At 40.2% G+C, this 15,476-nt stretch overlaps 1 protein-coding gene across 3 annotated transcripts in view; it reads right to left on the bottom strand.

The window, feature by feature from the left end:
* The window catches only part of coro1cb (coronin, actin binding protein, 1Cb), a 172,216-nt gene that overhangs the window by 95,414 nt on the left and 61,326 nt on the right, over window positions 1–15,476 (bottom strand). For all 3 annotated transcript variants that reach the window (XM_072587935.1, XM_072587936.1, XM_072587937.1), the window contains one exon: window positions 11,027–11,229. In XM_072587935.1, the coding sequence (XP_072444036.1) occupies window positions 11,027–11,229 (203 nt within the window). The remainder of the gene's footprint in view (window positions 1–11,026; window positions 11,230–15,476) is intronic.

Below are 15,476 nucleotides of genomic sequence, written 5' to 3'. Positions count from 1 at the left end.
CTTGTTTATGGCGTTGTTTATGGTGGGGACCAACACCCCATGATTCTACGGACTACTAAAAATCCATAAATCAGACCTATAGTCTCACTACCCGGAACACCAACTTACAGACTGGCCAAAGAGCTACACGCAAGACTGAAGTACCTAGTAGAAGAGTCACAGCACTCCATCCACTCCACCCAGGAATTCCTAAAAATCAGAAACACCAAAACAGAGGAAGACAAAGCAATGATCTCATTCGACGTAACAGCACTGTTCACCTCCATCAACATCGACCTAGCAAAGGAAACACTCGCCACACTTTTAGAACAGACCATCACACACACACACCAACCACCATCAATCACATGACCAACGAAAACATCATGAAGCTAGTGGAGCTGTGCCTCACCACCCACTTCACTTTCACAAACATAGTCAACAAACAAACCAACGGCACACCCATGGGATCTCCGCTATCAGGATTCATAGCAGAAGCGGTAATGCAAAGACTAGAACAAACAGCCCTACCAAACATCAAACCAAAAATCTGGGTTCGCTACGTAGATGACACCTTTGTCAGCACAAAACGAAATAAGATAGAAGAGACATTTAACATCAACAATAACACCCTCACAGGCATAAAGTTCACCAAGGAGGAAGAAACTGACAACAAACTCGCATTTCTGGACATCACAGTAGAAAGGACAAGGGAGAATTACAAATCTGAGTATACAGAAAACCAACAAACACTGACCAAATACTCAACTACACCAGCAACCATCCCAACACACACAAACGAAGCTGTATCAGAACACTATTCCAACGAGCCACCACACACTGCAGCACAGACGAACTTCAAAAAACAGAGGAGAACCACCTATACGACGTATTCAAGAAGAACGGATACTCAAAAACAGTGCGTAGATTCCTCAAGAACAAACCACAACAAGCAGACAAAACACAGCTAGAAACCCTAACCACCTTACCATATATCAAAGTTTCAGAAATGACAGCCAGACTACTGAGACCCCTCAGAATCCTAGTAGCACACAAACCCACCGACACTCTCAAACAAAACTAACAAACTTAAAAGACCCAGTACAACCCATGGACAAAACCAATGCCATCTACAAAATTCCATGCAAGGACTGCCACAAACATTACGTAGGACAAACAGGAAGAAAGTTAGCCGCCAGAATACATGAATACCAGCGAGTCACAAAAAGACACGACCTCCCTCTCCCTCATAGCCCTACACACAGTTGAAAAAAAAACCACCATTTCGACTTGGACAACACTTCTATCCTGGGACAGGCTAAGCAAAGACATGCCAGAGAATTCCTAGAGGCCTGGCACTCCAACCACAATGCCATAAACAAGCACACAGATCTAGATGCCATCTATTAACCCATCAGAAAATGAACAGGAAATGACATCACCACAAACCCCATCCAGGAGAAAGATATAAATAGAAAGCAGGAGACAACAGCTTCACTTCACTTGGAGGTCGCCACTGATGATGTTACCTAACCAGGTAATGAAAGGTCTGGATATCAAACCTACAGCTCAGCGAGCAAACCTACACCCTAAAACAATCTTTCTTGTATGCCACAAACATTAACATTCAGAACTCTATGCTGTAAGCTTGAATCTGTCAATTGTTCTGCAAGGTTAGCATCAAACAATTCAACATTTGAAAAGCATAGTTCTTCATTTGAGTTGGTACTCTAACTTTTTTTGAACGAGCGAGATTTTTGGGACATATGGTACATTGCAGATGCTGAATGATCTAATAGTTCACCAACAGACTTGGGTGATATTATTCAGAAGGAGCGCGCAAAATTGAATGGGGGGGGGGGGGTAGAGCCGGGAAAGCCATGGCCCACTGGTATTATTGATGGGCTATTAACCCAGAGAAGACAGGCAGGAGGCTGGAGGAACACAGCAAACCAGGCAGCATCAGGAGGTCCAGAAGTCGATGTTTCAGGTGCAACCCTTCCTCAGGACACTTCCTACACCTCCTGATTCTGCCCGGCTTGCTGTGTTCCTCCAGCCTCCTGACTGTCTACTTTAGATTCCAGCATCTGCAGTTTTTGTTTTGTTTCTATTAACCCAGAAACTGTTTTGGGGAGCCAGGTTCAAATCCTGCCACAGCAGTTGGTGGAATCGGAATTCAATAAATATTGAATTAAGAGTTGAATGATGACCATGAATCAAGTGTTGACTGTCAGAAAAACACAACTCGTTCACTAATATCCTTCAGGGAAGGAAACTGATGTCCTTACCTGGTCTGGCCTACATGTGACACTAGGAGAAAGTGAGGACTGCAGATGCTGGAGATCAGAGTCGAGTGTGTGGTGCTGGAAAAGCGCAGCAACTCAGGCAGCATCCGAGCAGGAGAATCAACATTTCAGGCATAAGCCCTTCATCCTTCTCCTGCTCCTTGGATGCTTTGCCTGACCGGATGTGCTTTTTCAGCACCACACTCACGACCCTACATGTGACTCCAGAACTACCATAAAGTGGTCGACTCTTAACTATTCTCTGGGTGATCAGGGATGGGCAATAAATGCTGCCTGGCTAGCGATGCCCTTATCACTTGAATGAATAAAGCAAAAAATTGAATATTGCCAATTATTTCCAAAAGGAATGATGCATAAAAATAGGGAGGTCTTACTAAAAATATACAAAGCACTAGCCAGACCATACCAGAAATACAGTTTTAATCCCTTTTCCTAAGGAAATATGTACTGGCACTGAAAACAGATCACAGCCTACTCGGTTGATTTTGATATGGAGGCAGCTTCTTATGAGAGATTATGTAGGTTGGGCTTCTACTCATTGACATTTACAAGAATGAGCGATCTTATCAAAACATACACTATTCTTATGGGGCTCAGTAGATAGAGGTTGCATCGTTTATATGAAAGTCTTAGACTAAAAAGAGTATATTGTCAGTAAGAGGCTGTCCATTACAACAAATGAAGAATTTTTTCTCTTCAAGGATAGCAAATCTGTCAAATTCTTAACAGCAGAAGGCTGTTAAAGCTTTTGTCATTAAATATATTTAAGACTAAAATGGATGTTTAATCAATTCAGGGATCAAGGATTATGGAGAAAAGGCAGGAAAGTGAAGTTGAAGATGATCAAAGCAGCCATGACTTTACTGAATAGCAGAGGGAAAGCCGGCAGACTGAATGGTCTTCTTCTGCTCCTACGCCCAATGGGGTACGAGAGAGCATGCTTTAAGGAGATGCCACCCCTGTTGGCAAATATTACGTGGGTGGTAGGAGCAGACATACCAGATAAACAGTGTCACTTATTCCCTTCAAAATCAACACTGATCGTAAAAAAGGTTCATGAGCAGGCTGGAAGCTCCAGAAAACAAAAAAAGTACTCCAACAAATGAACTTCTATCAATACTAAATTTTAAATATAAAGACTTTAACTGAATAATTTCACAGAAATAAACTCTCCAGAGGGGAAGGATCTTTTGAGCATTTTTAAAGGGATGTATGCTCATTTATACAGGAACAGACCATTTGACCTATCAGGGTTACACACTACACAAGTCTCTTCCCTGCTTACTTCATCACATCATGTTTCCCACATGAAAACAGTCACTACACTTCTAAAATATTTAAATGGGCTGTAAGGTGTTCTGGGATATCCCAACAAAATGTATACGAACAGAAGTCTTTTTCTTTTCAGGAGAAAGCCCTTCCTGATGAAGGACTTTTGCCCGAAACGTCGATTTTCCTACTCCTTGGATGCTGTCTGACCTGCTGCGTTTTTCCAGCACCACTCGAATCTAGACTCTGATTGCAGCAGGAGACATTGTAAGTCAGCATAAATACCTTGGGCCAGAAAGGGCTTGGAAATCTAATCAAAAGACAACTGAGTTCTGGTGGCAACTGTGTGCGGGATTTCAGTCAATAACTAACCATCTTTTAACAAACACCAAAGGACAATATGTGTCAATCAATTTTCACTGCCTTACTATAGGAAAGAGAATGCGCAGCTTACATTTATGGAATCTTTCCCTTCCACTTCAGTTACTCCTGACGTAGGGTTTATGCCTGAAAGTTTGACTCCCCTGCTCCAGGATGCTGCCTGGTCTGCTGTTCTTTTTCAGTGACACACAGTCATATCAGAAATAAAGCAACTAGCATGTGGGGCAAGGAAGATGACATGTGGTATTTTAAGTTTACCAAAAAAAAAAATTACTTGTTTACACTCAAAGGCTGCACATTGAATTACAGCCTTCAGTCTCTCAGATACTCATATGCAAGATGACAAAGTCTTAGTTACATCCTAAATCGTTAGAGAGAAATTAGCAAAAGGGTAGAAAACAGGTACATGAAACCGACCAGGGTTGGGAAGTGATGAGTGATACTGAACAGGCTGCTTCTGATGTTAGGACCTTTACTGATTCCAAGACTCGGATGAACAAACAGAATATAAATCAGCAAATGTTTAGCTCATATCAGCTATTCACATTCTAGCACAGCCATATGGCCGATGATATTGAGCTCTGCTCTCCTAGATACAGTGGAGCCAAAACAAACACTCGTGGGAGTGCAGAAAACAACAAGACTTATCCAAAAGCAAAACATTTGGAATTGAGAAAAGATGGAAGAAACTTGAAATGTCAAGACCGTTAACAGTACAGGAAAAGCAAGTGCAAAAAATGCAGAGGTAAACTCCAGGAGTGAGGGAAGGGGATGGATTCAGGCATGTAAAAATGTCAGACAACTGATAGAAGGTTTCCAGAGTGAATACATGGAATGGACTTCCAGCTGACAGCAGAAGCAAAATCCCAACTTAGGGAACTGGACCTTTGGATTGATAACCATAGTTGGTCAAAGAGGTTCCATTTCAGGAACAAAGCTCTGCTCAGTAATACTGCATCACAAAATCACAATACAGTATATTGAGTTCTATTAGTGAGCCACAACAGAGATTCAAGTGTCAACTGTGGCAGCATTCTAACCTTTAAAGTCAGCACAATGTGGATTCATGCTAAATGTTAGAAACAGGAATATGGAACCTCAACAACACTTCCATGAAATGTAGAGGGCTGAGTAGATGTAAAAGATTCCACGTCACGAAGTGAAAAGTAGAATTGCTCACCCTGTATCCTAGCCAACTAATTATTTAAATTCTCTTTGTGATACCTGCCATGATTCCTACATTACAATGACAACACTTCATTAGCTGCAATGAATTTGGGATATCCAGACTTCAATAAATATATAAATGCAAGTTCTTCATTACAATAAATTAATGGATTTTCTAATATTGTAATTAGTTGAAAAAGTCCACAAGTATGTGCAGGTAAATTAAGTTGAATCCTTTGTGATGTTAGAACCATTACTGATTCCAAGACTTGGATGAACAGACAGAATACAAATCAGCAAATGTTTAGCTCATATCAACTATTTGGGTTAATCCTTTAAACCTAAATATATTCCTGAAGAGTGTTGTGGACATCAGTAGTGAAAAGTATTTGTATGGCAGCTTCAGCAACAGATCTATTATTAGCTATATACTAAAGAAAAGGATTATGGCTCCCATCTCTCATATTCAAGTACTAAAAGGGTGTTATAATAGTACAGTACTCAACTTAGGATCAGATAAAATTCATTCATTTCTGCTGGAATCAATTCTGCTCTTAAGCACTCCTTTTATAAAAATAAAAATTAGTATGCTCAAGGGTTAACAATCTAATGTGTCAAAACTGTGAGGATTTACTGTTTAAAACAAAATGGGAAACTGTGTGAAGTACACATTTCTCTACCTTCACCTACATGTTAACATAATTTTCACGCTGCCAAGCATCAGTTTTCCAAAAACCTCGAATTGGTGGATTAACTTGGAACATTATTGGATAGGAGCTGCTTTGCAGGATTCAAAGGACACATTAACCACCAAATTACATGAGACTTCAGACCCACAGTAATGTGTTTGACTCTCAACTATCTTCAAGGCTACTTGGGAAGGGCAATAAATGCTGGACTAGCTGGCGACACCCACATTCCATGAATTAAAAGGATTCTGCACCCAAAAGAAAATTTATCCAACCGTTTCTGAAATTACACAAACATATAATCTCACACATTACTGAATGACAGCCACCAGTTGATGAAAACAAAAGTACACTGTACATGAAACTGAAAGAATGTTCCCAATTGATTAACTGGTTGACATTTCAGACAAGTCATTACTTGACCCAACAAGCGCTGCTTTTAAAATAGTTTTAACTTCATGTTAGGTCTTTTGCCAGGAGAATTGCTGTGCACGTGATCAAAAGCTTAGGGGGTGCGCGCGTCTGGGAGGTACACAATGAGCGAGCAACAGACAGACAGAGACCGAGCATGCGAACAAGTGAGTGAGTGAGTAACAGAGACATGACTCCCAAGTTAGGCTGAAGGAACAGCCACCAATGGCTGAATGATTTATGTTTTCCATTAAGCAACATCTTGTTAGACCCCCTTTGCAAGCAATTGTGATGGATCAAAAGATGTGTCACATGATCTTGTCCAGAATCCCACCACCTCTGTCAATACAAGACAGGAGTTAAGTCTCAATACATGCAGAAATCCATCTTTGTTAGCTGCAGGATATGTACAGCATGCATATATACAAATGACTCAAGATTAGTTTTGCCCACATTTCCTATTTAAATCAAAGAAAATTCCAAAGTCTAGCATCGCATCGGCACATCACATCCAACTGCCAAAGTCAAAATCTGAAGATTGCCGTTAACATCATACACCAACGTGGGCTGTATGTGTCTTTCCTGTGGTCCTACTTGCTATGTCTGTCTTATGATTAATGAACTGACTAACCCAGGGGTTCACTAACCCCACAGCAACTGGGACTGCATGCAATTCCTCTTCCTCCAAGAAGCACTGGTTAAGCAGCAGAGGCTATCACTTGACAGCTTCGAGTCTGAAGTCAAGGCTTGATGCATACACTTATGGCCCTGCTATGGTTCAGGGTAATGAGCTCAGACGCTCCAGCACTGTCTCCATCATTGACTGCAAAATTATTCTGGGGAGAAAGCATCACGATTTACTCTAAACTTTGTGCACACTCTCCACTCTTGCACAATCATTGACTTTATTTTACTTCTCCAACCCACTAACTCAATTGATTCCAGGAAAGCACTTGAGCATGACTAGTTGTATCGCATCTCTTTCAAATCAAAAAGCCATCAGAATTTTTATATTCAATTGAACAGAGAGACCAGGCTCCAAAAAGTATTTGAAAGATGGCACCTCCAATAAAATGGTGGTCCATTCAAGTTTTAATCTCCTGCTCATATACTGGATTAAGGCTTGAAAACACAGCCTACTGACCCAGACCAAATTATCTACCACTCAAGCAAGCTGATGAAACAACTCGATGACAAAAAAATGCATGTCATTTGTGTGCATTCAGTTTTCTGTGTATGACTGTGAACTAGCACCCCCACCATCATCCAGGGCCAGAACCAGAAACAGGATGCACTGCACAGCATAGCAACAGGCTTGAGACCATTTGTTCCTGGAAGACATCCAATGATCTTTTAAGTCCTCAGTATTCCTAACTACTTCCACAGCTCCTGATTCCACAATAAATTAAGCTGCAGACTCAAAAGCATCATTTATCAACTGGTTCCTTTTCTAAATGAATAGAGGTGACTGACTGTACACACAGAAAACTTAACTAAGTGCAGATTATTTAGAATAGAGGTGACTGACTGTACACACAGAAAACTTAACCAAGTGCAGATTATTTAGACAAACTAGAAGATTAGAACCTTCAGTCCCCTATAGCTTGCTCCATCCTGATCTGACAGTGACTTCAATCACATTCCTGCCTACCCATGATATCCACCCAGTTTCTGATTCAACAAGCATTTATCCATCTGTCTCTTCAAAGTATTCAATGACCCCCACCTTTAATAATTTCTGGGGGGATTTAAAATAAAAAAAAGTGTGTCAGACTCATGAATCTGAGGAAAGAAAATCTATCTTAATTGATATCCCCTTTAATTTTATAATTGTTGCCTAGTTTTACTCTATTTCACAAGGGAAAACCTCCTTTCAGTATCCACACTGTTAAGTTCTTTCAGAATTTTTGTATGCATAAGATCATCTCTCAGTCTTCTAAACGTCAACTGATACAGGCCAAGACCGCCCAACTTTTTCTCAAAAGATTAACCCTTCATTTCCGTTAGCCAATTATTGCAGCCCTGGAAAATCTCAGTCAATTTAGTAGAAATAAGTCACTGCTCATTCATAAAACGAGATAAAGACTAGGCCAGATTACACTACAATGGCTTGCGTCCTCATTTATTGCTCAACCTGGTATGTTAATTTCCTTTGTGCGATTATGTGCAGAAACCTCAGAAGAATGATCTTTAGCTATTTATCCGTTCACCAGAAATACCATCATTGATATCAAAGCAACCAGAAATCAACCCCTTGTAATGTTTCCACAAGTTTTAACATAGGTGAAAAATTATTTTTAGCTTCATTAGGTGCGACCCAGGATCAGGCAATGTTTGAAGGAGGGACAGCAAGTGTGAGAGTGAGAGCAAGAGCAAGGAGGTGACAGTATTTGAAGAAAAGTACCATGCCACCGTCTCTACAGTCTTCATCAAATGCACATTAATTGGTCTTCTTTCTGAGAAATTCTATTCGGAGCTAAAAGTTTAAACAATCTTTAATAAATTAAAATTTTCAGCAGGGAAGGGGATTCAGTGTGGGGTAATAAAATCTCCAGCAACAATGAATCTATTGCGCTCTAATATTAAAGGGGAAATGAAAATAGAATATTGAACTTTCCTGTGTAGTTTTTGCACCTTTAATAACAAATTCAATTCAATGTAATCAAGTTAGATGCTTCACAAAGAAGTGGAACAATGCAAAGAAGTTATGACAAATTTAACACATAAAAATTTATACAGGGGGTGGTGCATGTATGGAACAAGTTGCCAGAGGAGGAGACTAGTACAACTACAACATTTAAAAGACATTTGGATGGGTATGTGAAAAGGAAGGGTTTAGAAAGATATGGGACAAAGTCAGATTGGGATGCCTGGCTGGGGTGTGAAAGTTGGACTGAAGGATCTGTTTTCATGTTGTATGACTCTATGTGTGGTCAATTGCAGAAAGAATTAGTATTGGAAGAAACCAAGTGGGGAAAAAGGTTGGTTTAGTTTCCTTCACCTGACTAAAGATAGATTACACAAGAGAATGAAATAGAGCAAATTTATTAATTTCACTCACTTCCAAGTTTAAATTAAATTTTTAAAAGCTTGACCTTGCTCCCACGTCTCACCTCCAGTATAGCACAACTGACAATTACAATCATTCATTCGGAAACCACTAACCACAGACATCTTGCAGCATCTTTACATCAAGTTACCACAGCACAACCAGATCTAGGATAAAAAATATTGCTCGGGACAGCATCTTCAAAGCCAGCCTTCAAATCTTTGAATGTGGGGTATAGGGATATGGATTGAACATCGGTTTTCTTTTGCAGTTTGTGGGATAAAACAGTTTCTTCCTATTTGGATTTGCCACGTGATTTAATGTCTGACACACAGCAGAATTATTTTAATTTTATACAAAGGAATCTCACTAGTAGCTCTGACAAAAAAAAAACAAAGTATCTCAACTGGTTCATTGAATCAAAATACCAGACTCCACAAATCTATCAGTACAATATCAATGATTTGATCAAGTTAGATAATGTTGCTACCGTCAAAAAAGATTACTCCAAGGTCAGGTCCATTTCCATTACCTACTTCAGGCAACCCTCCCATTACTTGAAGTACTGCTTTTCTAGATAATACACTTTTTTGTTATTTGTCATAAGTGCCAATTTTTTTCTTGTCCTCAGGCAATACCATTCTACTGCATTTATACATCAACCAAACTGAAAAATTCAGAAGGAGATTTCAATCCTAACTCAACCTCTCAATACTGGAAAAAGAAATTAATGAAAAATACAAACTGATTTGCATCAGTACAGTAAGAACCAATCAATCAATCATCGACCCAACACACTTGCTTTTTTTTGCCTTGGAGAATGTCAATTATGCACTGCAACAGAGAAACTCCAGTTTTAACTTTTGCCTTAGAAACTGAAGTTTGCTTAAAGCTTCATAAATAGCTAAAACACTCTAATCCATGAACAAATAAACGCTGGGTGGGAAACCTCACCTTCCCTGCCTTAATAGTCTTCAGGACAGAAACATTACAACACCAGAGTGCAGATACACATTTTGCTAAACAAGTTGCCGAAAATAAGGAAAATGATCCATTCTCTGTTTTGAAAATGAGTAAAGTGAAGATATTGTGGTGGAGAAAGAGAGCAAGGGGATGGAGTTAAGAGGGGAGACTATATGAAGGGAGGGAAAGGAGAGAGGGAGAAGGAAGAAGAAAGCAGGGCAGAGGGGGATCTTCCTGAAATATTACAACAGAAGTGCTTACTTCAGTTGTTATAAAGCCTGAGCAGTCAGTTGATGGTAATGTGGCCTGCACTTAGCCCCAGGGAATCGACGGACATGTGCATACAAGCTTCTGTTATTATCTTTTGAATCCTGTTTCATCAAGCAAAGTGGAATCGTCTTTTTAAAAACAAGCCTGCTTTCTTAAAATCTAGACAATCGTGACCAGTATACACTGGAAAACTATTACTCTATTGTCTCTTTCTACAAACGGCTTTTATTTCAAGTTAATAGCAAACTTGAAGTGTTTATAGGAAAGTAACTTTTTGCACATTCCATCATGGCAGGTGGCCAGTTGGCATAAATGCCCTCCTGAAAAAAGATCAAGTCGCATCAAATTCTCAAATTTGTAAGCCCAAATATTGCTGGGCTACTATGTGCTTTCATATTTTTGTTTGAAATTTCCTAATTTGTGAACTGTTGAGGGAGAAAATTAGGTTCAACAATACTATTTGGAGATATAATAAGCTAAGGAGAGGATGACCAAACTCAGGAGGATCAAGCTCTTTTTAACGTAGAAGCTATCACACTTACCTTCTGCAAAGGAAGTACCATAAATGCTCCACCACCACTCGCCTCCACAATTAGTGCCACAAATTTGGGATTTACAGCACAGAATGAACTATCCCAGGTGGCCCTGGAAACCCTGATGTCATCATAGCACTGGTCATTTTTCACAGCCTGTCCGAAGACGTGCCGAAATTTGCTCAGTCGTACCACCTTCCGCTGTTGCATATCTGAAAGAATTTTAAGGCGACAAGTTAACACCACACAATCAACAGAAATGCCCAGTTCGGAACATATAGCAACATTTCTAACAGACTTTAACAGCATTAAGATAGTTATAGAAAACCTTGATACGGACACACCGTGGCTCCTTCCTCTTTGTGTCCTGGACTAGCATTGCAATAATTATAATGGGCATGTGAAATGTTTGAACTCTGCTCATTTGAACCTCCAAATAATAGTGTAGATTCTGTATTTCCAAAGTCACGTTGGGTTATATCTTACCCAACGTTGGGTTGGTGATGCCATTTCCTGTTCTTTTTCTTGGGGGGGGGGGGGGGGGGCTAGGGTTAGTAAGTGAAAAAAAGAACCAGAAATGGCATTGCAATAGGAAGTGACCACCAAAGGAAATGACATCGCCAACAGAGGGAAACCTAAACACCTAAATAGAAAGTGGGTCATATGACCAGTGCTTCATCCAGAGGCTCCCTGATAATGTCACCTAGTATGGTGATGAAACATCTGAAAACAAACCTTCCAGCTCAGCGAGCAAACCTACAGCCAGTTATGAATATCTTTGGCTTTGGGATCACGTACAAATTTGGATACCATTCCTTGCAAGGCTTTTTTTCAAATCAACGATGTACACTGAACAGAAGAAGCCTGAAAAGTTGAATCCTCATTTAAACAAATAATAATGAAATGCCCAACTCCAGTTAATCTTCTCCAGTAATCTCCCACAAAGCATCTTAAAGACGTTCCTAAAGCTCAGACACATTATCCATTTTATTTTATCTTCTACCATGTCTATCACTTTCTCATAACTTTGAAAGTAATGCTGTTCACAGCTAACAATGTTCTTAATGTCAACATATGGTGGTTTCAATAAAAAAAGTTAAACTTTTCCCTATCATAAATTTAGCTGCCTGTCCTATAATTACCTGGATAAGCCACCTCCCTCCTTAAATATGGGTGTCAGATTGGTTATTTTTGAAACCTCTGGCACACATCCATATCCAATGGGAACCTTACATATAATTTTCAGGAACTCTTCAATTTCCTTAGTCATGTCTCAATGTATCCAGTCAGGCCTTTGAGATTTGACTTCCATATTCATCATATAATATGACTTGATTCATGGTCAAACATCCAGTTTACTCCTCCTACCCAATACTTTCCCTTCAGTAAGCTCTGTACTTCAACTATTTTTGATCGTGTTTGAGTAGTTTTATCTAAGAAAGAGAGGAGTGTAGTCTTGTTTGTTTAACCAGAGTTTGCTTTTCAAAAGGGCAACATCTTGATCAAAAGGCTTTGCTGTGCCTCCCTTCTTTTGCTTGGAAACAGTCCAATGGAGATCCTTATATCAGTGAAAAATTTGATGAGTAAGATATACAGGAGATGCACTCACTTGTTGGACAGATCAAAACTAGGATAACAGGTATAAGACAGTCACTCATAAATCCAATTAGGAATTCCTGACAATCCAGAATGGCTCGAAATGGGAACTTGCTGCTACATGAATTGATGAGACAGATGGTATAAATACATTTAAAGGGGAAGCTTAACAAGTACACCAGGAAAAGGAAACAAAAAGGACATGTTAACAAAAGGTTACATGAAAAACACTTCTCATGGCATGAGAAACTGCAGGCAAGCGTACTCATCTAGAAATAAAAATGTGGGCAATTCCAGACCTGCTTAAATGTTTAAAATTATTTAAAAAGGACAGAAGATGCTTAAGTCCACATAGATACCAAAGATTTAGGCAAAAACAGGAAAGAGTTGCTGCTGAGGGAATATGAGCAACTAGGGGTTAAATTAAAAAGCAGAACCAAAAAAAAGGTCGTAATCTCTGGATTACTAGCTGAGCCACAATCAAATTCCCAAGGTCAACAAGATGAAAGAGTGGCTCAAAAAAAAAATTGGTGTCAGATCATGGGACATTGCCACCACGACAGCGGAAGGAAGGAGTTCTTCCAATGGGACGAACTCCAGTTGAATCATAGTGAGACCAGAGCCCTGGTGAATCGCATAACTAGGGCAATGGTTTGGGCTGAATAGTAGGGGGTGGGTTCAATTGCATGGAAAATGATGAAAAAAGTTAGGGTGGGTGTATGAGAGGCTCAGCAGATGTTAAAGTTTCCAGAACAAGTAATAGATTAGATTCCCTACAGTATGGAAACAGGGCACTGGCCCAACAAGTCCACACCGACCCTCTGAAGAGTAATCCACCCAGACCCATTTCCCAATGACTAATGCACCTAACACTATGGGCAATTTAGCATGGCCAATCCACCTAACCTAAAAATTTTTGGAGTGTGGGAGGAAATTGGAGCACCCGGAGGAAACCCATGCAGACATGGAGAGAATGTGCAAACTCTTTGCAGTCACCAGAGGCCCTGGTGCTGTGAGGCAGCAGTGCTAACCAGGGCAGAGAATATGGAAAGGGTCAGGAATTTAACTTCAGACACCGTAGAGAAGGGAATGACTATGAGAAGGGGGCCAGTCAACACAGCAGTACTTAGATGCATGCAGTATATAAAACAAGGTAAATGAGCTTGTAGCGCAGATAGAAATTTGTAAGTAGGCCGATGTGGATATCATAGACGTGGCTGCAAGGGGATTAGAGTTGGGAACTAGGTATCCAAGGATATACACCCTATCGAATGGAAGGCAGATTGGCAGAAGGGGTGAGGTTGCTTTGTTATTAAGAAATGAAATTGATAGCAGTGACTGAGACAATAGACGTAGCAAATGTAGGTAGAGTTGAGGAACTGCAAAGGACAAAAAGATCCTAATGTACAGGCCTCCCAGCAGCAGTCAGGATGTCGGGAAGAATACACAAGGCGATAGAAATGGTGCGTAAGAGTTGTATTATTACGATAATCATGAGGGACTTCATTATACAGGTAAACTGGGAAAAAAAAAGATTGATAGCAAATTTGTGGAATGTCTAGGAGATTTGTTTTCGAGCAGCTTGTGGTAGAGTCCACGGCATTTCTGGACTGTGTTCTGTAATGAGGTTGACTAATTAGGGAGCTGAAGATGAAGGAACCCTGACAGGGCAGTGATCATAATGTGATAGAATTCATCTTACAGCTTGAGAGGGCAAAGGTGGTATGATATCTAACGGTATGACAATTGAGTAAAGGTAACTATAAAGACATGCTGGAGGAGCTGACCAGAGTTAATTGGAAGGGAAGCCCAGTAGGGAAGACAGTAGAGCAGCAATAGCAGGGGTTTTGGGGGGATAATTTGGGAGGCATAGCAGAAATTCATCCCAAGGAAGAAACATACTAAAGGGGACAAAGAGACAACCATGGCTGACAAAGGAAATCCGGGAGAATATAAAAGCAAAAATAAAAACATACAATGTGGTGAAGACCAGAGCATTGGGAAGTCTTTAAAAACCAGCATAGGGTGACAAAAAAAGTAAGTCGGGCAAAAACAGTGACAGTACGCTAGCTAGTAAAATAAAACAAAGATTCTAAGAAGTATTTTTAGATAGCTGAAAGATAAGAAAGAAACAAGCTTGGACATTGGACTGCTTGAAAATGAGTCTGGAGAAGTAGTAATGGGCAACAAAGAAATGGTAGAAAAAAAACTGAATAGGTGCCCTGCATCAACCTTCACAGTGGAAGAGATCAGCAGCATACCAGAACTTTAAGTCAGGGCAAAAGTGAGTATAGTAGCCATCACTAAGGTGAAGGTGCTCTTCAAGTTGAATGACCTGTAGGTCAATAAGTCACCCGGGCCATATGGACTACACCCCAGAGTTCTATAGGAGGAGACTATATAGCTGAGGAGACTATAGAGGCATTGGTGGTGATCTTTAGGAATCAGGAATCTGGAGTCAGGAGGGGAAAACGACTAATGCAACAAACCTGTTTAATAAGGGAGGAAGGAAGAAAACAGGAAACTATAGGCCAGTTAGCCTGACCTCTGTCATTGTTCAGATCTTACAGCCCTTTATTAAGGATGAGATTGCAGAGTACTTGAAAGTGTATGGTAAAATCTGGCTGAGTCAGCACAGCCTCATCAAGGGTGTCATACTTACAAATTTGTTAGGATTGAGGAGGTAATGAACAAGTTAGACAAAGGAGAGCAAATGGAAGTGACTTATTTGGATTTCCAGAAGATATATGACAAGATACTGCACAGGAGATTGCGGTGTAAGAGCCAAAGATGTTAGGGACATGTTAGATATTGGCATGGTTACAGGATTGCCTGACAGGAAGTAGGCAGACAGTAGGGATAA

The sequence above is a fragment of the Chiloscyllium punctatum genome, chromosome 17 (genome assembly GCF_047496795.1).
Source record: "Chiloscyllium punctatum isolate Juve2018m chromosome 17, sChiPun1.3, whole genome shotgun sequence".
Lineage (NCBI taxonomy): Eukaryota > Metazoa > Chordata > Chondrichthyes > Orectolobiformes > Hemiscylliidae > Chiloscyllium > Chiloscyllium punctatum.
Note: the sequence above shows the minus strand (reverse complement) of the source record. Positions and strands in the feature narration are given on the sequence as shown.